The sequence below is a fragment of the Nelumbo nucifera genome, chromosome 1, assembly GCF_055504915.1.
Source record: "Nelumbo nucifera cultivar China Antique chromosome 1, China Antique-T2T, whole genome shotgun sequence".
Taxonomy (NCBI): Eukaryota; Viridiplantae; Streptophyta; class Magnoliopsida; order Proteales; family Nelumbonaceae; genus Nelumbo; species Nelumbo nucifera.
Genome location: NC_142649.1, coordinates 12,471,807 through 12,492,963, shown reverse-complemented (window position 1 = coordinate 12,492,963; position 21,157 = coordinate 12,471,807). Strand labels below are relative to the sequence as shown.

The following is a 21,157-nucleotide window of genomic DNA, read 5'->3' as shown; positions in this document are numbered from 1 at the left end:
CAACAGTTGAACTCTAGTCATCCAAGGTTTTCAAACTTCGATTTAGTTTATAATTTAATAATAAACAAATTGGGGGAAATCAAACTGCCTGGCCTGCAATGTCTTCTATTGATGGTGATGAACTCTCTATCTTTGTAATATATAAAATCAATTGAGAAGAATTTCCTTAAGTGGAATTCCATTTCATTTGATTGTTGTTTTAGGTAAAATATGGCCGACCGGCCGCCTTCTATATCTTTAGTGATGGAAGTAAAAAAAAAAAAAAAAGAAAAACAGAATTATATACATGTTTAGGTTGTACTCTTAAAGCTGTATATCTTGAACTAACACCAAAATAACTACTTCAACTAAATATAATAACTTGACAACAGAACTATTTCATTATTTAATTTTATCTAACTGTTAATTGTTTTGGTTGTTGGGAAATGGAGTTTGTTTAATCTAATCTGAATATATAATACTGCAACTAATACCAGTGATAAGTCGAAACAAGTGTTTAATTGTGGGCTAAGTCCAGTTAGATCAAACTGAGCCGGAGGGTCCATCTTGACTGGGTTCTAGACTCTTGGTGATCAGTTTTATGTAATTTAGGTCGGTTGACCATATTTGTCCACTCAGTCCTTGATAGCTCATTTAGTGATGAGAGTGACACAAATCTCTCTCTCTCTCTCTCTCTCTCTGTGTTCAAGTCTTTCATACTCTTTTCATATTGGAAGAACCCATCTCTGCAATTTCCATTTCTTATCGTCTGAGTTGTCTACAATGAGAGATATAGCTTCTTGTGTGGGCGAGTACGCCCTAAGAATAAATGACTCCTCTTGTGTAGCCTCTTCAATGCAAGGTTGTCGCCCACCATCATCACTGATCCCTTCCACCCAGAACGCAGTTACTTGTGTCTACAGAATAAAGCTCTCCACTCAGAAGCAGCTCATGATCACAGTCACCTGGTTCAAGAACCTCAATAGTCAAGGTCTCAGCATCAATATCGGCGACGACCCATCCTCCACCTTCAAAGTCAACACCAATTCTCGGTTATTCAGGAAGAAGAAAGGCCGCCGGACGTTGGAATCCGGTGACTCTAAGATTGAAGTCTTCTGGGATCTCTTCACAGCTAGGTACGAATCAGGGCCTGAACCAGTCGAGGGGTTCTATCTGGTTGTCGTGGCTGACTCGGAGCTTGGTATAGTTCTTGGAGACATGGGAGCAGAAATGGTCGCCAAGAAGTTCAGGACTGGTGACCTGATTGCCCAATTTTCTCTAGTCTCCCGAAGAGAACACTTCTCAGGCAACCCACTGTATTTGACCAAGGCTCAGTTCTGCGAAACAGGCACAATTCACAGCATTCTAATAAAGCTCTGTGGAGAAGATGAAGGCTTGAAGCATCCAGTGCTATCAGTTTGTATGGATAGGAAGAAGGTAATCCGTGTTAAGATGTTGCAATGGAATTTTAGGGGTAACCAGATCCTCTTTGTTGATGGGCTGCTGGTTGATGTGATGTGGGATGTTCATGACTGGTTCTTCAATCCAGACTCTGGGTACGCTGTATTCATGTTTAGGACGAGAAGTGGGTTGGATAGCCGGTTGTGGTTGGAGGAGAAGATGGTGCAGAAGGACCCAGATAGAGCTGAGTTTTCATTGTTGATTTGTGCCTGTAAGAGCTAGCCCATAGGAAACTACTTTTTTTTTTTTTTTCTGATTTGTTCAACCCATCTCTCTAAAGTCTAAACTTTCATTTCCCTCTCATGCGACAGAGAGAAGAAATCATAAAATATTTGGAATGTACAATCTGGGTTTTCAGTTGCAGGACGCTGTGTTTACAGAATTACAACTTGAATTGGTTGGCTTTGATCATCCCCTCTCTCTCTCTCACACACACAAACTTTCTTCTGACTTTCTGAGACTTGCTGCAGGAGGCCAGTAATTAGTTATGATCTTTTTGATTTCCTCTCTTGAGCCTTTCCTGTGGTCTATAGGAGTAAATGAGAGCATCAGAATAGCTTCTCAAATTAGACATTTTTCCCTATTGGTGCCTTTCCCATATTAATCCCTGACCAAAATTATAGAGACCACTGGAATTAGGATTCGAATTAGATTGTTATTTCCATTAACGATGCGGTTGCATATTGGGAAGGCTTCACATTCAACGCTGGTTGGCAACAAAACAGCATTAGCTTACAGCGTTGTTGGGAGCAGATACCAGCTCCCTTTGGGAAGAGACGAAGAGTGCAAACGCCAGTTCAATGCATATAAGTGGTTCAGTTTTGCTGATATTTGGTAAGAATGCATTTATGTATTGAAAGTGCCAGTTTAGGGTTTTAGTATTTCAAGACATATAATGCGAAGAAGGATGTAAACTTTGCACTGAAAAGTTGATGGATGTTAAAAGGGTAATATTTCAATATCGGGATTCGTGTTTGTATTCACTACAACTAAAAATCGCTTAACAAAAAAATAAATTTATCAATGCAAAATTAAACCAAATTTACATTTGCATGAATCAGAATGATATTCTGAACCTCCAGAAAACACAACATTTTTATCCATGTTGGAATCTCACTATCATGCCACTAACACTTAGAACTTTAATTAATTCTAAATCTGAGAGCAATAAGGGATCATCATCTACAACAAAAAACAACAGTCTACTTTATCACATGGTCCATGAAGCTTCCAAACATTAATTCATACGACTATCATGAATCAGATTGTTCAAAAATCAAACTAGGTCATCCATATTGCAATTAATTGATGCTTTTTAGAGTAAATTTCATTTCCAAAACCATGTGGTATGCAAGGTAAGCTCTCCCATTCTGCCATACTTTAATTTCAAACACTTGGGCGTTGACTGGAGGGGCTGAACATGTGGGTAATCAGGACTTGGTTACTAAGTCAGGAGTTTGGCCATATATATATATACATTTTTTTTTGAACCACCCATAGGTATTATATTTTCTTTAATCAAGAAATTGATACAAAAAATGCCAAAAAGATTAATCAGAAAAGCCTATAAATAATTTCATAAGAAAACAAAATATAGAACTGAATGAAGGAAAACATAAAAAACTTCTACAACCAAATATAGGTGAATAAGCGTTATCAACAGAAATTGGCCCTATAACATGTTGAGCCATAGAATTTGATAATTAATTTTAAAATTTATTTGAGATTGTTATAGAGGCCATGCATTTTAAAGGGCCATTGGTGAAAATTTGGTACTAATTAATGAATGAACATGTGTGAAGACTTAGATGCATTCAACATGATCTGCAGTATCACATTTCAAAAATGTTTTGTACCATGCCATTTAAGAAGATTAGGTCTTACTTGATATGTGTGCGTGTATATCATATTGGAAGATGTGTGGGTAGCAGATCCCAAACTCAAATCTATGATATTGAATAATGATTTTGAGTACTACATGAAATCACTGTATTTACTGTTTTTGTTGGGTGCAGAAACTATATAATGTTGTACCTGTTTTTTCATAATTAAATAGAGCAGTAACTGCATGTGTATGTATGGTGCATGTGGCAATTTCAAACAATAGGTGGTGAAAATCGGGTTGGGTTAGGTCGGTTTGTAATCAATCCTAATCCAAGCAGAAACTTAGAGGCTTTAGGTTGTTTTGCCAATTGTTCTTAATTTTTAGACTCAAGGATTGGGATTAATTCAATTTTAGCATTATTATATATAAAAGAACATATCCGCAGTAGTTATTTTTAAAATTCATGTAATAAAGATAAATAGTCAAAACATGGTGTATTAGTGGATTTATTGACTTTCCGCTAGGAGTGTCAATGGATTGGGTTGGACTTGAACCCATCTCAATTAAAATCATTTTGAATGGTTATGTTGGACGGACCAATAAGACATATTGAATTAGACTAGTCCCAATTTAGATGATCCAAAGTATATATTGAATTGGACCTGGTTGACCTATAATGGATTTATATTGGATTGGGTTGGATTGGACCAATATCTGATTCATTGATAGAAGATAAGAGAATGGGTGTTAAAATGGACCAGGTTTAGATTGGATCCAATCTAACTTAAAACCAATTTGAATAGATTGGATGGTCCATGCATTGATTTAGACCAGTTCAAAATGGTTCAAAGTATTCATCAAAATGGATTAGACCTGATCAATTTTAATGGACCCATATTGGACTGGGTTGAGCTGGTGGACCAATATCCGGTCCATTGACAGTCCTACTTCCAGCTTAAAGACCTGGCTTAAAATCTTATAATTCGTACCAATGTTTTCAACTTGTGGTTGATGAATTGGTTAACCTATCATCCAAACAATTTTCTGAATGTGTTTCGACTTAAACCACTTTGTCTCAAACAAACCAGACCTAGTTGTGAACTATGTATGTTGCTTAACTTGTCTATTTCAGCCATTCCAACAGCACGTGGAGGTCTTTGAGATAAGGTTTTCTTTCTCCTCACTCCAATGCTGATAACAATGGATTGACCTCCTAAATCTTTAACCGTTGTTGGATTAGGATATCTAACCTTGGGATTGACGGAATCTATTCAGATGCTTCTCTTAGGCAGTGTGAATTCTAAGGCTGCATTTGACATTTCTTATTTGAAGGACTTTACTTTTTTATTTTTTTTTACGTTAAAATGTTTATATAAATAATGGAGATATTGTAGATATTGTATATATTTAGAAAGATATTGTTTTAGGAAGTTGCTAATATTGTGTTTAGGAAGTTGCTAATATTGTGTTTAGGAAGGTGCTATTTTAAGAAGTTGAAGTTGCTAATATTGTGCATATGGATTTTTAGGAAGATAGAGTTTTAGGAAGGCATTGTTTTAGGAAGTTGCTATTTTCTAGAGTTGCTACTTTGATCATGATGTAATTGTATATATATGGGGCGATTGCCTCCATTGAAAGCAAGACAGAAGAGCCATTCCTTTGAATTTCGACTCATGCAATTTTCTTTATGGTATCAGAGCCATACTTACACTATGGTTGATTCGAAATCTCCTTATTACCTTGGTTCGCAGGACAACCCCAGCTTGGTCATGACCCCTATTGTCTTGAAAGGGGATAACTATGATGAATGGGCCAAAGCTATGAAGAATGCGTTCCGAGCAAAGAAGAAATTAGCTTTCCTTGAAGGAAATGTGACGAAACCTGGTGATGATGCTGGTGAATTGGAAGATTGGTATAGTGTGAATTCCATGTTGGTAGCATGGATATTCAATACCATAGAACCAAGGCTCTGGTCTACGATCTCCTATATGGAGACAGCAAAGGAACTGTGGGAGGATCTTCGGGAACGGTTTGCCATCGGGAATGATCTACGGATTCACCAATTGAAGAGCGACTTGGCCAATTGCAAACAAGAAGGTGTGACTGTATCCGCATATTATGGAAAGATGAAGACCATGTGGGAGGAGTTGGCTGGGTATGTGAAGAACCCACAATGCACGTATGGTGGATGCAAGTGTGGAGCGACGACCGACCTGTCGTTGGAGCGCAAAAAGGAGAAAATTCATCAATTCCTCATGGGTCTTGACAGTGCAGTTTATGGCACTGTTAGATCGAATATTTTGAGTACAGAACCTTTACCTTCTTTGAATCGAATACATGCAATAATTGTGCAAGAAGAACGACACAAAACGGTGGCTCGAGCATGTGAAGAATGAGCAGAGGCTGTAGGATTTGCTGTGCAAACTGGAAATAGAACCAAATCTCAAAACAAGGATGAGAAGACGTGCTCTCACTGTGGGAAAACTGGACATGAGGTACTCGAATGCTTCCAGCTTGTAGGCTACCCAGATTGGTGGTTTGCAGGCAAAGGAGGTCGCTCTGGTGGTCGTGGAGGACGAGGAGGTTGAGGCACGGGAACCGAAAGAGATCGAGGAGGATCTGGTTTAGCGGTTGTCAATGCTGTCCAGACACTAGGAAGCTGCGGCACCAGCACCACTACTGCGGCTGTATGGACCAGCGATAAAACTGGTTTTCCTGGACTTAATGATGAACAATGGGCAACATTAATGGCGATGATCAATTCTCACAAGGAATCTACTTCAGAAAAATTGACGGGTAAGAAAATGTGGTTGATTGATTTAGGGTGTTCTCATAGTATGACCGGGAATTTGGAGCTGTTGAAGAATGTGCATGAAATTGCTCCTTGTGCCGTTGGATTCCCTGATGGAAAGAATATGATGGCATTGCAAGAAGGAGAAGTACAGCTTGGGAAAGGATTGAACTTAAAACATGTTTTATATGTTCCCAACTTGAACTGCAATTTGATATCTATGTCAATTTATTGATGAATTAAAATGTACAGTCACGTTTTCTGACAAATTATGTGTGATGCAGGACCCCACTTCGAGGACAGTGATTGGTGTGGGTGAGAAGCATGATGGGGTCTATCTTTGGCGCTGTGTGGCAAGGACAAGTGCATACAGGTTGGCAAAGGTGGGCGCTGTGTGGCAAGGACAAGTGCATACAGGTTGGCAAAGGTGGACTCATATGAGCTGTGGCACAGGCGAATGGGACATCCCTCAAAACAAGTTGTTAGTTTACTTCCTACTATTAAAAATAAACTTGCTAGTCAAGAAACATCCAGTGAGTTGTGTAATATTTGTTTAAGAGCTAAACAAACTCGTGATGTGTTTCCTCTAAGTTCTAATAAAGCTTCTACACCTTTTGCCTTAATTCATTGTGATGTTTGGGGACCATATCGTACTCTTGCTTCATGTGGTGCTATATATTTCTTAACCATCGTTGATGATTACTCACGGACAGTGTGGATTTATTTAATGGCAGAAAAGAGTGAAGTTAGTGCTAACATTGTGAAATTTTGTGCCATGACCCAATTCGACAGTAAGGTTAGGGTGATAAGGAGTGATAACGGGTCGGAATTTGTAGCCTTGAGTAATTACTGTAATATTCATGGCATCATTCAACAAACATCTTGTGTAGGGACACCTCAGCAAAATGGCAGGGTGGAACGCAAGCATCAAAACATTCTAAATGTTGCACGTGCTTTGCATTTTAGGCAAATTTACCGGTGAGTTTTTGGGGTGAATGTGTGTTGACTGCCGGGTACCTGATTAATCGTACTCCAAGTTCTTTGCTTGATGGAAAGAGTCCATGTGAATTGCTGTTTGGGAAGGAACCAACTTACAAACATATTCATGTTTTTGGGTGTTTATGTCATGCTCATTATCAGGGGCGTGACAAAGACAAGTTTGGTTCTTGAAGTCGAAGGTGCATATTTGTTGGGTACCCTTTCGATAAGAAAGGATGGAGACTCTATGACTTAGATACAAATGAGTTCTTTGTATCTCGTGATGTTGTATTTTTTGAACATATATTTCCTTATAAAGCTGTTGTTTTTGAATCCCTTAACCCCGGTGTACTGTCTATCTGTAATAATGATGCACAATTCTTTGATGACCATGAGGCAAACAGTGCAGACAATTCGAATGATGCATCAACTCCTGAAGAAGATCTGACTCCGGAAGCAAGGGGAAGTGGTGAAGATCTTAACGAACAGAGAGAGGGCAACGTGAACTTGGAAAGCAACGGTGAAGGTGAAAACCTTGGCAGAGGATGTAGGGAAAGGCGTCCTCCTGAGAAGCTGAAGGACTATATATGCCACATAGCACAACACATTAACAACCCCCTCGCGGATCATGCCACATCATACCACTCTTCAGGTGCGTCCTATCCTATTACACGTTACGTGACTTGTACTAACTTTTCTTTGAGACATAGACAGTTTTTGGCAGCTATAACTGTAGGAAAAGATCCCACATATTTTTTAGAAGCAATCCGTGAGTCACATTAGAGACAAGCCATGAAGGAAGAAATTGAAGCTCTTGAGCGTAATGGGACCTGGACCCTTGAACCGTTGCCCCCCGGGAAGCGAGCGATCGGGTGCAAATGGGTATACAAGACCAAGTATAATTCAAATGGAATGATCGAAAGGCACAAGGCAAGATTGGTGATTTTAGGGAACAACCAGAAGGCTGGGATAGACTATAATGAGACTTTCGCACTAGTGGCAAAGATGGTGACTGTTCGGTTGTTCTTGGCTGTAGTAGCGGCACGAAAGTGGGAGCTTCATCAGATGGACGTGCATAATGCCTTTTTGCATGGTGACCTGGCGGAAGAGGTGTATATGCGATTGCCGCCCGGTTTTTCATCTACACATTCAGGGAAAGTATGTCGTTTGCGCAAATCTTTGTACGGATTGCGACAGGCACCCAGAAACTGGTTTGCCAAATTAGGTACGGCGTTGAAGATGTATGATTTTACTCAATCACATTCAGACTATTCTTTATTCACTTACCATAAAAACGGAGTTACACTATGTGTTTTGGTGTATGTGGACGATCTTGTCATGGGAGGAAACAATGGGGAGATGATACATCAATTCAAACAATATCTGAGTCGGTGCTTTCACATGAAGGATCTTGGGACACTAAAGTATTTTCTTGGCATCGAAGTCGCCAGAGGAGATGAGGGCATCTATCTCTGCCAACGAAAATATGCACTAGATATTATTTCTGAAACAGGACTGCTGGGGGCTAAACCGGCCCATCTGCCCATGGAACAAAATCATCGACTTGCACTGGCCGACGGGAAGTTCCTGGATGACCCAGAAAAATATAGACGTCTGGTAGGGAGATTAATTTATCTTACTATAACACGACCTGAAATTTGTTTTTCTGTGCATATATTGGCTCAATTTATGCAACAACCACGACAAGAACATTGGAATGCAGCTCTACGGGTGGTCCAACACTTAAAAGGAAATCCAGGACAAGGAATCATCTTGAGCGTCAACAGTGATCTCAGATTATTGTGACTCCGACTGGGCCAGTTGTCCTTTGACACGACGCACTTTAACTGTGTACTTTGTAATGCTTGGACGGTCTCCTGTTTCCTAGAAAACCAAGAAGCAACATACCGTCTCACGGTCATCTGCAGAAGCAGAGTATAGGTCTTTGGCTGCCGTGACGTGTGAATTGAAATGGTTGAAGAGTGTTCTTCGTGATCTTGGGGTGGAACATCCCAGACCTATGAAATTGCATTGTGATAGTCGTGCCGCTATGTATATTGCAGCTAATCTGGTGTTTCATGAGCGCACCAAACATATAGAGGTTGATTGTCACTTTGTTCGTGATGCCTTGCATGCCCAGACTATTGAGACTACTCATATACGGACTTACAATCAGTTGGCAGATATTTTGACAAAAGCATTTGGCCGACGACAGTTCGATTTTCTTCTTCGCAAGTTGGGCATACGTGACCTACATGCTCCAACTTGAGGGGGAGTAATGGAGATATTGTAGATATTGTATATATTTAGAAAGATATTGTTTTAGGAAGTTGCTAATATTGTGTTTAGGAAGTTACTAATATTGTATTTAGGAAGGTGCTATTTTAGGAAGTTGAAGTTGCTAATATTGTGCATATGGATTTTTAAGAAGATAGAATTTTAGGAAGACATTGTTTTAGGAAGTTGCTATTTTCTAGAATTGCTACTTTAATTATGATGTAATTGTATATATATGGGGCGATTGCCTCCATTGAAAGCAAGACAGAAGAGCCATTCCTTTGAATTTCGACTCATGCAATTATTTTTTAATAAATACTAAATTTTTAATATAAAAAAAATAAATCCTTAAAATAATGAATGCTAAATGCAGCCAAAGCATGTTTTATCAAATCCCAACCAAAATTCCAAACCAACTGCAGAAAAACTCAACTGTGTCAAGGACATAATTAAAGAAAGAAACATACTATGTTGTCATGTGGTGGTTCCATCATTCCATGACAGAAGCTATGAGGTGCCTCTGAGATATCATTCCATGACAGAAGCCATGGTTCATCATTCCATGACAGAAGCTATGTTGTCACGTGTCACAATCAGGAACGGCATATTCATTATCTTGTAGATTCATTTAAGTCATGGTTCATCAATGCATCCAGATCGTGTGGCTTGTATACATCCAATCTCCAGAATGGTCGTTTCTCTGCAAAATCGGCCTACATGGCACCCATGCAAAAATGCATTGGAAGTAGGGGGTGCTTTGGGTTCGGGCCTTTAGGCTAAGCCCATTCAAATTTTGGTAAAAGCTCAATCCGAGCCCACCTAAGTGGCATCCGTAATTGGAACCGCCCGTGGCAATTCAAATATATCTTGTGACAAGATTTTCTACTCACTTTCTCTAGCCACGCCTTAGCCCTACCCACGGATCTCCCAATACAAGATAGGGATGTGTGGTTGCAATTCGAGGCGGGTAGAGTGTGGATAGAGAGTTGTGGGTAGGAAATCCGGATTGGTATTCCTGCCTTGTGTTTTTATGGTTGGATCAAGGATCAAAACATTAATACAATACATCCATATTTAAGGTCATGAAGATTCATGAATGCATCGATATATTTTTAAGTTACTTTCTTGCATACATGTTCTTGCTAAGCCATCGGTCCACTTAGGCTATGTTTGGTTTGAAGGAAAAAGGTAGGAAAAGGTAGGAAAAGGAAGGGAAAGGTAAGAAAACCCATACAAGATCCTATGTGGACCTTGTATAATAGTGACACCCATGCATTTTTAATATCAAGTCTTGAAGTGGTTGTACACAAGGTTCAAAATATGGAGACACCTATGCATTTCGATAACTTGCTCCATATTTTTCAGTTTCTTTATTTTCAAAATTTTACAGGGGTCAGTCTTAGCATGGCAGTGGCCTACCCTCTTGAAAATAACAAAAACTGAAATATTAAACATTTAGCATATTAGAGTATAGCAGGAAGAAATACAATATGTTGGATACATCTTGATACGTTGCGATATTTTGAACCTTGATTATAAAGAATTGTGAGAGTGGTCTCATTGCGAGTCTAATTAATCAAATCTCTACCTCATCGAAGGAGATTCGTTGGAACTAGTGAATGCCCTGTTGGAGAACTCTTACTCTCCTCCTTGGCACATTCTTCAAATGGTTGACGAGTGCAGGGCCTTCCTCCAACTGATTGAATCTAGCTTGTCAATGAGAACTCTCATGTAAACAGGGATGATGACATTGTTGCCCACACTTTGGCTCAATGTTTTTTGCTTGTTAACTTTTCTCAATGCTGGGTGGGCTGTTCTAATTGTACTGTGGATCTTCTGTTATAATATTTCCTGTTTATTGGTTGAATGGATTGAGCCTAAGGCTATTTAAAAAAATATTAAATTCAAAAAAATGGTTCGACTATGATGCCAGAAAGACATGATACCGGCAAAAAATTTATAACGAATCAATCAACAATCATAAAAATGATAACCAACCAGATGGGTTTTCATCAAAATTCACAAAGGATTTTGATTGGTCAAAACCTTTCCAATGTCATGTTTTCCGGCATCATAGTTACTAAAGACATACCCATTTGTAATGCAAACTTTGGCCCAACCCATAAATTGGTCTTGCTGATATAGGCCGTCTAATTCCATCATGTCTGTAGGTTGAAGTTTCCTTGAGTTGCAGAACTCTTTATTAGAATTTTCCATAATGAAATTCATGCATAAACCAATTGAATGGAAAATCTGGGACCGGATGGGCTGGAGACAAAATCGTACACAGCAGGCTGGGCAACCTATCACGAATAAACACACCACTCGAACTGAATTCCTGAAAATCTCACTAACTCTTTTCATGCAGCTGTAATGTGTGTATATATAATATCTTATCAGTAGACACTGTTTTAAGAAAAAAGAAAAAGAAGAATTAAGGCTGCCTTTTGGCATGCTGATGAATTTTGTGATTTTAAGAATCACTTTTTAAGTTTTAGATTTATGAAGATTGTTGGAACTAATTCTTTTTTCTAGGCTCAGAGATTATTCTTCAAAGAGTGATTATTTGAAGCAGAATTTTAACCAAATTAGCCTAAGAAACTGGGGTGGATCATCTCAGCAGACAGCTAACTAGAGAAAAGATTTTCACCCATAATTAGCACCATGATAAGAAAGCTATACATACTTCAATATTTTCTTTTTTGATGTAAGCTCCATTTGCTCTCTGGCTCCAAATCTTTCTCTTTGGATGTAGCTATTCTTCCTTCTGCTCCACCATGGCTCAAAAGAAGAGCCAATGCTTACCTTCTAAAGCATATGAGAACTTATAGTTTTTTAGTCGTGGGTACGTTGAATTGCATGTTCTCGTAGCCACTATTCTCATTTCTATAATTTCAATTGGATTCCAGTGGATACTCTTAGGGCCCGTTTGGGAGGATTTCAATTGGATTCCAGTGGGTACTCTTAGGGCCCGTTTGGGAGGGCTTCAGTGTTAACTGAATTGATTGGAAAAGCTACTATCAATTTCTCAGCTCATATAAATATATTTTTTGTTTCCGGTTTTTTCACTGATTTCCATTTAGGGCTTACCTTACAATACCAGAAGTCGCTGCATGAAAGCCCTCCCAAATGGGCACCAAGTATGCTCTGAAAGAATGCCTTCACCCTATTTGCTTTGAAGATTCCATGGGTTTATGCCATAAAGAAGCTTGTTTCTTAACTTTTTATTCTAATAATACAGAGTAGAAAGGCCGGCCTTCATTGCTCCATAGATGATAGAACCCATCATTTTTGCTTTGGGCCTTGGCGACAGGGGGATGGGCGGTTGACAATTTGTTGGGCCGGGACAGGCTCGATTTGGGCTAGGCCAAAGTCTATGTTGGGCTCTCCTACTCCAGCCCTAGTATGGGTCTGGGCAGGACCACTGGGACCAAAAGTCAGACACCAGAGTTATACAAGTTTTGTAATCCATAATCATACTAGTACTCATAAAAAGAAGAAGAAGAAATCATAGTTATTTCTAAAGGATAAAAAAAGGGAAATTGTCTAAAACTCACCATGAGTTTTCAGCATTTCTCTTAAACTCACCACAACTTTTCAAAATGTCTTAAACTCACCATGTCACTAACTTGGCGGTGAACAGACTAACGGGTGTTAATATATTACCATTCTAACCTTCATAGAAAAATATAAAATATATAAAAAATAAATTAATGGGTGTTAATATATTACCATTTTAATATTTAGACATGAAAAAAAGGAAAAAATTAAAAAAAAAATTCAAATATAACATACATAAAAACATAGAAATTATAAAAAAATATAAAAAAATTATAGAAATTGAAAACAAAATAAAAAATTATTTTCAAATTATAGAAACTATAAAAATTGAAAAACAAAATCAGAAAATAAAAATTGTAGAAAAGACACCAAAAATTATAGAAAATACAGAAATTACAAATAAATAACAAAAAATACAGGAAAATTTATAGATTGTAGAAAATAGAAAAGGTAAAAAAAACAGAAATTATAAAAAACATTGAAAATTATAACAAAACACTAAAAATGCAAAAAAAGAAACAAGAAAATTAAAAACTGTAAAAGGCCATTTTTCCTCTAGCTCACCATTCAAGGGTAATTTGGTCATGAAAATTGTTATTTATGCTGACATGGACACTCTATTAAGAAGCATTAATGGTGCACTAACAGAAGGTGAGTTTGGAAAATAAAAACTTATGACATGGTGAATTTTGGACATTTTGAAAAGTTGTGATTAACACATACATACATACATACATACATACATACATACATACATACATACATACATATGTATATATTATAAATAAAAAAATATTTTATAATATATATTATAAAAAATCATATATATATAATACAAATATTTATTTTCAAATTTTCAAATCGAACTCAAGTTCAAACTCAAACTTAAAAATATATTAGTTAAACCGAACCAAGACATGTCAAAGTTCGGCTCGGCTCAGCTCGGCTCAGTTGCACCCCTACCCAATGATTCACCATACATCTTTATTGGCCCATGAAATTTCCAGAAACAAAAGTGAACATGGTAATAACTTCTTCCATTCGATTGAAGAAATGTGCAGACCAAATGAATGGCTCTTATATGGTGCCCATTTCTTGATTGGTCTACTTTCTATTTAATGGTGGGGATCGACCCTAGACACAAAGCCACTTGACTGGTGATTGGTGAACGTTTGATGGCATTGGATCAAGAAAAATTTTTAATGGGCCCAGAAAAAAGTGAGAAATTTTAATGGGGATAGCGCCTTAACATTGAAGTTGATGCTCTTACCTATGAAGTACTATGTGTGATGAGGAAAATGTTGGTGGTTTCAATGGTTAAATTGGTAAATTGAGCTAACGACAAGAACCGGCTTTTATTGCATGGAAAGGTATGTTTCCTGTTTTCCAGCTCTGATATGTTGGGAAATATGAAGGAATCAAGGCATTTTGTGACTACTCAAGCTACAAGTTGGATAGAACAGATCGGTCCTCAGCTTATTCAATGGTTCAATTGAGGCAAGGACAAGCCAGCTGATCAGTACCTTCATAGGTGTAGTTGCAGCTCTGATAATAAGGAGGGAATGCTCCTTTCATGGTGGGTGGTGGATTAAATAGCCACATGTTGTATATGTTGTAAAGATTTATCAATGATAATATAGGGGGTGTTTGGTACAGTGGTATTGTGTTGTTGTTATATTTTGGGTTGATTAATACAAATTTGTGAAAACATGTATTATCATATACATGTTTTCAAAACATTTTTACAGGAAAATCAATGTTTTCAAAACATTTCAGGTAGATTAATCATATTAATCGACCTAAGGCATAATGACAACGCAACACCACTGTACCAAACACCAATGAGGAAAGAGGCATTTTTCCTCATTTTTGAAATGAGCAAAATTGAATTCAATGTCCTTAAATCATTTCTTGCTACATCAACCTATGCTCTTTCTTGCATTGTCCATATCTCTGGGTGGGCATGTGACACCTACTGGTCATACCGCGGTGAGCATGAAGTTTCATTTGTGGAGTGATGTTCAGTGACCATCTCAACTACTAGGTCATTGGCGGTAGACGATTCTATTAAGTGCCCATTTGGGAGGGCTTTTACATAGTGATTTCTGGCTTTACAAGGTGGGCCCTACATGGATAGTTTAGAAGTCATGTTCGTTGAAAAACCCGAAAAGCCGGGATACATTTTAATTACGCTAATAAATTGACTTTCTAGTGAAGTTAATTCCAATAGCTCCTTCAACACGATTCAGTAAATAAAATAAAGTTCAATCAAAGTTGAAGCCTTCCCAAACAGGCTCTAAATGATTAACTTTTAAATTTTTATTTTTTTTATATCCAATAACTTGCTAAGGTAGAGATTTCACCCACACAAATTTGAAAATCTACTATCTACACCCTTATTTTAATACAAGCCAATCCCTCCCCCTTCTCCTTCCAATTTGTTTTTCATTAGGTTTTCCATTGGTGGAGATTCGAACGCAAAATACATTGCTTAGTAATATGTTGCAAGGTCTAAGTTTACTTATAATAATTCCAAGCAAATCGTTTATTAGTTGATTTTGAGTTCAAAGCAGAACACAAAAAAAATACATTGCTACCAGTTCTTGAAATTTTCATTAATTGTGCAACTAATCTTGATTAAATGTTTAATTAAACAAATGAGAATCTTTGGAAGGGATTGCAATTTTCTTTTCTTTTTTTTTGAGAAATCGGATTCAGTCCTTACAATTTACAAGACGGTGCTCACACCGTATTCACCACCACTTGCAACTATGCATTGAAAATATCTCCCCCTGAATAAAAATATACAAGTATCAAGATATTTCCAATACACAGTTGCAAGTGACTGACCGTTTTGTGAGAACTGAATCCGAGTTCAGCTTTTTAGAAATGAAGGTATTCTAAATAAAAGGACGTTCTCTTTTCTTTTCCCAAACAATGATAAGTTACTAGTGGTTCATTGGTCAGTCATTAATTAAAATCATGAAAGCAGAGATTTGATCCCAGGTTTGAGCTTCAATTCTACTAAGATTTTACCAATTAATCTTGATTAAAACCAAACATCCATATTAAAGAAACTATCTTGATTAAATGAATGAATCTTCTTTTATCTCTGCATATATCATATCCATAACATCCATTAAATAGTGATCCTCATAACCAACTTCTCCATCTTGCATTGTAACTTCCCCCAATTGGCATTAGCCATTCAGAAATTTAAGTTTTTTCAGTTCTAAAGCAGCTGAAAGGGCCACTTTACTGAAACCCACTCCAAAAGGAGCAGTTGGCAATAGTAAACAAATGGGGGTCCTTTTGGGTCCCAACTCCCAACCATCTTGTCACATGGAAGATCTCTTTGTCATTTATAGTTCCTCTGATCTAGGCTACTTATTATAGGGCTTTGAAGAATGAAAAAAGGGGCCCAACCATAAACTTTTTTCTTGGGGGCCCAAGTGGGAGATTGTAGGTTTGAACTTCTCTCATAAAGAAAGGATGATGCATCTAGCTATAAACAAGTAGACCATCAAGATCCTCGTGTTATGCCGGCTAGGGAAATGTATAGACATGTGGAAATTATACAAGAGCTCTCTTTGAATGGGGTCAACTGATCTATCATATTTCATTTTTTTACAATTATTATTTGTTTCACAAAAAAAAAAAAAGAAAACACCCTTTATTGCCAGATGGCAAGGGGCTATTAGGCTGAGAGTTGCCCCTAAGGTCTTGTTTGCTAGTTTGTTTGCAGTGTAATTTCATTTGCACTGGTGCAAAAATATGGGTGTGCAAGTGAGTTAGGTTTTTCTTTGTTTTGTTTGTTTGCAGTGTAGAACAAAATAAAATAAAATCTGAAGCAAAATCAAATCAGAATTTGCAATTTTTTCATTTATACTCCAATGCCTTTATACTAATGCAAATGAAATTGGACTGCAAACATAGAAGTATCCATCAAATAAAAACCTTTACGCATATAAGTTCCTCAAATCATCTAAGTCATTATGATTCACAATTCATTCAATCACAGCCATCCACAAAAATATATATGAATATGAATTATCGTGATAAGAGCTTTGGTCTTTGCATAAATGACCTATCTGATTGTAACCTGTCATATGATATGATGGGTTAAAGAAAGAAGAAAGGAAGGAAAGGAAGAAAAGAAAACATATTAGCTATAATTGAACATATCAAAGCCATGCATATGCTATAGTGTGAATTAAAGTGTTCAGTGTTTTTGTTTAATGGGAGTCACTTCATAAAGTAAGAAGAGGAGAAAATTTCAGAAGAATATAGGAGAGAGGAAGTATGGGCCCATACCTCCCAATACCAAAGACTGGTATGGTATATTTAAGCTGCATGTTCATCCGATGAGGGACCCTTTGGTTTAGAATGAAAATATGGTTCATTGTCCTTGTCCATGCTCCATATCTTACCAGTATGGCACTTGGCCCATCACAATAGCCTTAACTTTTCTATTAATACTTAGAAGGATGAATTTAATGATTCTGTGATACATGACAGGGGGTTGTTGAACTGAAACCTGCAATATTCATGGATCCATCTAGGCTTCCCCTCGACCACCAGGTGTCAAGTTCATACATAGAAAAAAAATGTCTAATCAGTTAAATTATCGACATCGGATTTAGTCCTCACAAGATTGTGTTCATACTGTCTTCACAACCATGTATTGAGAATATCTCTGTATTTGCATGTTTTTAATCGTGAGGAGATATTCCTAATGCACAGCTACAAGTGGCTGTGAGGACGGTGTGAACATGGAGAAAGGGCACATGTCTTGCAATTTTGCATGCACTCATTTGAAAGGGTTTAACCGTTTAAGCTTTGGTTGAGCTGCTTTTGAAGAAGCCAGTAAGGGCTCTTTAGGGCTTCAGCTTTGATTGAATTGCTTTTAATGAGCCGCTTTGAAGAAGTTATTAAAACCAGCTCTACCGAAAAAGTCACTTTCTTGTATGGGGTCCATCTTGCAAAGTCAGAATCTGCTGTGTGAAAGCCCTACCAAACAGACACTAAATCAAAGAAGCTTCATATGTAGGTATCACTATTATTGATTACAATAGCTGATTTTTTTTTTTTTGGCTATATACAATGGATTGAAGTTGATGCATGTTTTATACAAGGAATGCTTGTAAAAACATTGATAAATGACTCGTCACAACTCAGAAAATACCACTAATTAGAACATTGAAAAATGTATTATATCATATAGAAACATTTGAACAAAACCTGAATATGAATTCATCAAGGTATTTAATTAGCTTGACTCGTCACAACACAGAAAATGACTCACAACTAACAGTGCATTGATCAAGTGAGTTGACATGTCCTCCCCAGATGGGTGCGTACACTGAACTGTACAAGGTTGCTGAATCCATTGTTCACGCGAGCATTCTGATCAATAAATAAAGTAATTGTGCTATATACATGGATTTAATGTAGTCTTTGTACATCAGAACAGTAGTTATGGGAGAAATGGCCAATTCTTTGTATAGATCCTTTTCTTCTTTCTCTTCTATGATGCAGACCCAAGATTTTTATTTTTTACAAATTTATTATTTATTTCATTTGGGTAAGAAGCAGTTTTGATTTGATTTCCTTCTGAAACAAGATGAAAATGAGAGATTGAGAATATGTGGTGAAGAACATCAAATCTGCTTCTTTTTCTTTACTTGCTGTTTGGCAGTGACATCTAGCTCCAACTACCAAACCTACCAACTCCCAAGCAGGATGTACAGGGTTCAAACAGGAAATTTGTAGGTGATCTCTCTCTCTCTCTCCAATCACCATTCATTTGTCATCTTTCCAAAAACTGTCCCAACTTTAGTCTGTGATATGTGTGCCACCCAATTGGGTTGAGTGCCTTGTTGAACCCCCTCAAGTGGGTCTAATGTTAGAAAGTTGATTGTTTCCTTGATTTCTGTTGGCTGGTTTTGTTTACTTAGTTATTTCCTTTTTTGTTTGAATCATTGAATCTGTGCAAGGCATGATGGGCGGATGAATCGACACTGTGTTGGTCATTTTCGAAGCAGAAGAGACCAGAAAAACATGGATTCTATCTGATAAAGAAGGCAAGAATTGATGGCATTGTAGTAAGTTAAGTACAGCTTGAAAGACCTTGAGCCATGCGTTGAAATAAACTGATTCTGGATAAGAGGATGAGCGATGCAATTAGATGCGTGGATAGAAGCCACAAATCTTGAACTGGGTAGATGCATTTCCATGATTTCCATGGATATCTTAGTTAAGACTTAAAAAGAGAAAACAGATTCAATCAACATCACTGAACCAGTGCAAGGAAAAATGCACTGAAAGTCAACTGATGAATGAATCAATCAGCAACCCTTATCTCAACTCTCTAGGGCCGGCTGCACAAAAGAATGCATATGTGGCTATGCTTCAGTTGCTGTTGTAGAGATGAAGATAATAACAAAGGGGAATGGTTCTCTGCACGGGCCTACCTAGGGAAAGGATTTTTGGCAGATTGCAAGAGAACTGCTTCTCAAGCTGGGCCTACATAAATACAGAAAAGTCTTCTCATAATCTAGTATCTAACAAGTGGCAGATAACAATGGACTGGTTCCCTGGATGGTCCTACAGAGGGAGGCATTCGTGGTCTAGCAACGTACTTATGCGGCTTATATAGAAGCTTCTCTCTCTCAAACCAATAACAAAAATAAGAAAAGAAAACCCAAAAGCTGGTTCTTCTCAGCCAAGCTACTTACATGACAAGTTTTACAGAATAATTTGGTGGGTGGGGAGAAGGGATTTCAACAACCAAAAAAGAAGAAATAAGCATCTCTTCTGATGTGGCGTAATCCGGCTGCTCCCTGGTGGATGTTATGTGGCTGCCAGCAACAATGAGGACTAGTTTTCTGGAAGAAAAGAGTCAGAGATACCGGGGTGGCTCACCCGGCGAGGATACTCCGATGGCTAAGTTAGAACACAGTGATAGTAGAGAGTTTGAAGATAATAACAGTGAGAGAGCTAGAGAGCAAAGATTACACACAATCAATAGATAATAGAACGTACCTTTGCCCCTCGTGAGAGCGAGGTTTTTATACACTAGCTCAGGTGGGTAGGTGGAACGGTCACTGAGCCCCTGTTATGATGGGACCTGTCACGTGTTAGGTGGTTGAAGTGCCGTCAAACGGTAATACTGTCACTTCTCGTCAGAACGGGGAGTTGGTGAGCTAATGTTACTATTATAAGTACGGTCTTGCGGGGTTCAGGGATAAGGGTGTATTCCCTGAGGTTGCCATGCGAAGACTTGTACGCTGGGTGAGCTACCTGTAGGATACCGGGCTGCTCGGGAGCAAGTTAACTGGTAGCAAGCTTCTCGAGCTTGGGTTTTGGTTTGCCCTTGTCATAAATGTCGAAGTGCCCTCGGGCCGAGGTAATCCCAGTGTAATCTTGTGTGGTGAGCTCATCCCGAAGTGACTTCAGTTCGGGGTACTGGCGTACCCGAGCTTGCTTGGTACCGAGCAGACTTATGCTGAGTTGTTACTTGTGTCGAGTCACGTCCACGTGTCTTCCTACTAGGAGGTCGGACCAAATCCTCCTTCATCAATTGCCCCCCACTCCTCAAGCTAGGGGTCTTGACCTGATTCAAGGAGTTCACGGTGTGCTAAGTGGATTTGGTTCGAAGTCTGGCTGATGTTGGATGGGTCTCGTGCAACTTACACGCAGACGTCAAGCGATCTATAGGTTTTACAGACGCCAAAAAATGCGCTAAATTGTTTTCGATCTTGAGGGTCGTGCAGCCGGTTTTCTCAGGAGCCATCGGATTGCTTTAATCTTGACCGTTGCTTCTCTAGCGCAGTGGCTATAAATAGTGATACCCAGGACCCATTTCCTTCACTTCCTTCTAATCAGGTCGTCTTTCTTTGGTGAGTCTTCCTTCGCTTCTTATTTCAGTTCCGTTTAGTTCCATGTCTTCTTCTAGTTTTGATAGTCTTCTTGATGAGGCCGAGGTGGGTACCTCGGCTCGGGTCGGTAGCCAGGACGGGACTATCATGGGTTTAGAGGCAGCTTGTGGTTTTCCTGAAGCATAGGCGCCCCGGGAGGCTCAAGAGGCCTCAGGTAGTCAGGCATCCACTTCCCACTAAGGTCGGGGGCCAAACAACTTCGGTCCTTCGATAATGACTTCAGATCGGCTTCAAGCCTTAGTTTGCAGGTACAATCTTCCGAGAGAGTTCTCCTACAGCCTTCCTTCCGGCAATTTCCCCTGGGAACACGACCATAACGAGATCGTAATCTTCGAAGAGCAGCTT

At 38.4% G+C, this 21,157-nt stretch overlaps 2 protein-coding genes across 2 annotated transcripts; both read left to right on the top strand.

The window, feature by feature from the left end:
- Nucleotides 1-722: 722 nt before the first annotated feature.
- On the top strand, nucleotides 723-1,662 carry LOC104610298 (uncharacterized). Its single transcript, XM_010276851.2, has one exon. It carries the CDS (start codon nucleotides 763-765, stop codon nucleotides 1,660-1,662), a length of 900 nt encoding a protein of 299 aa, XP_010275153.1. The 5' UTR covers nucleotides 723-762.
- A 3,315-nt stretch (nucleotides 1,663-4,977) lies between these two features.
- On the top strand, nucleotides 4,978-5,661 carry LOC148802915 (uncharacterized). The gene has a single exon (XM_088901935.1). It carries the CDS (start codon nucleotides 4,978-4,980, stop codon nucleotides 5,659-5,661), a length of 684 nt encoding a protein of 227 aa, XP_088758061.1.
- Nucleotides 5,662-21,157: the final 15,496 nt, after the last annotated feature.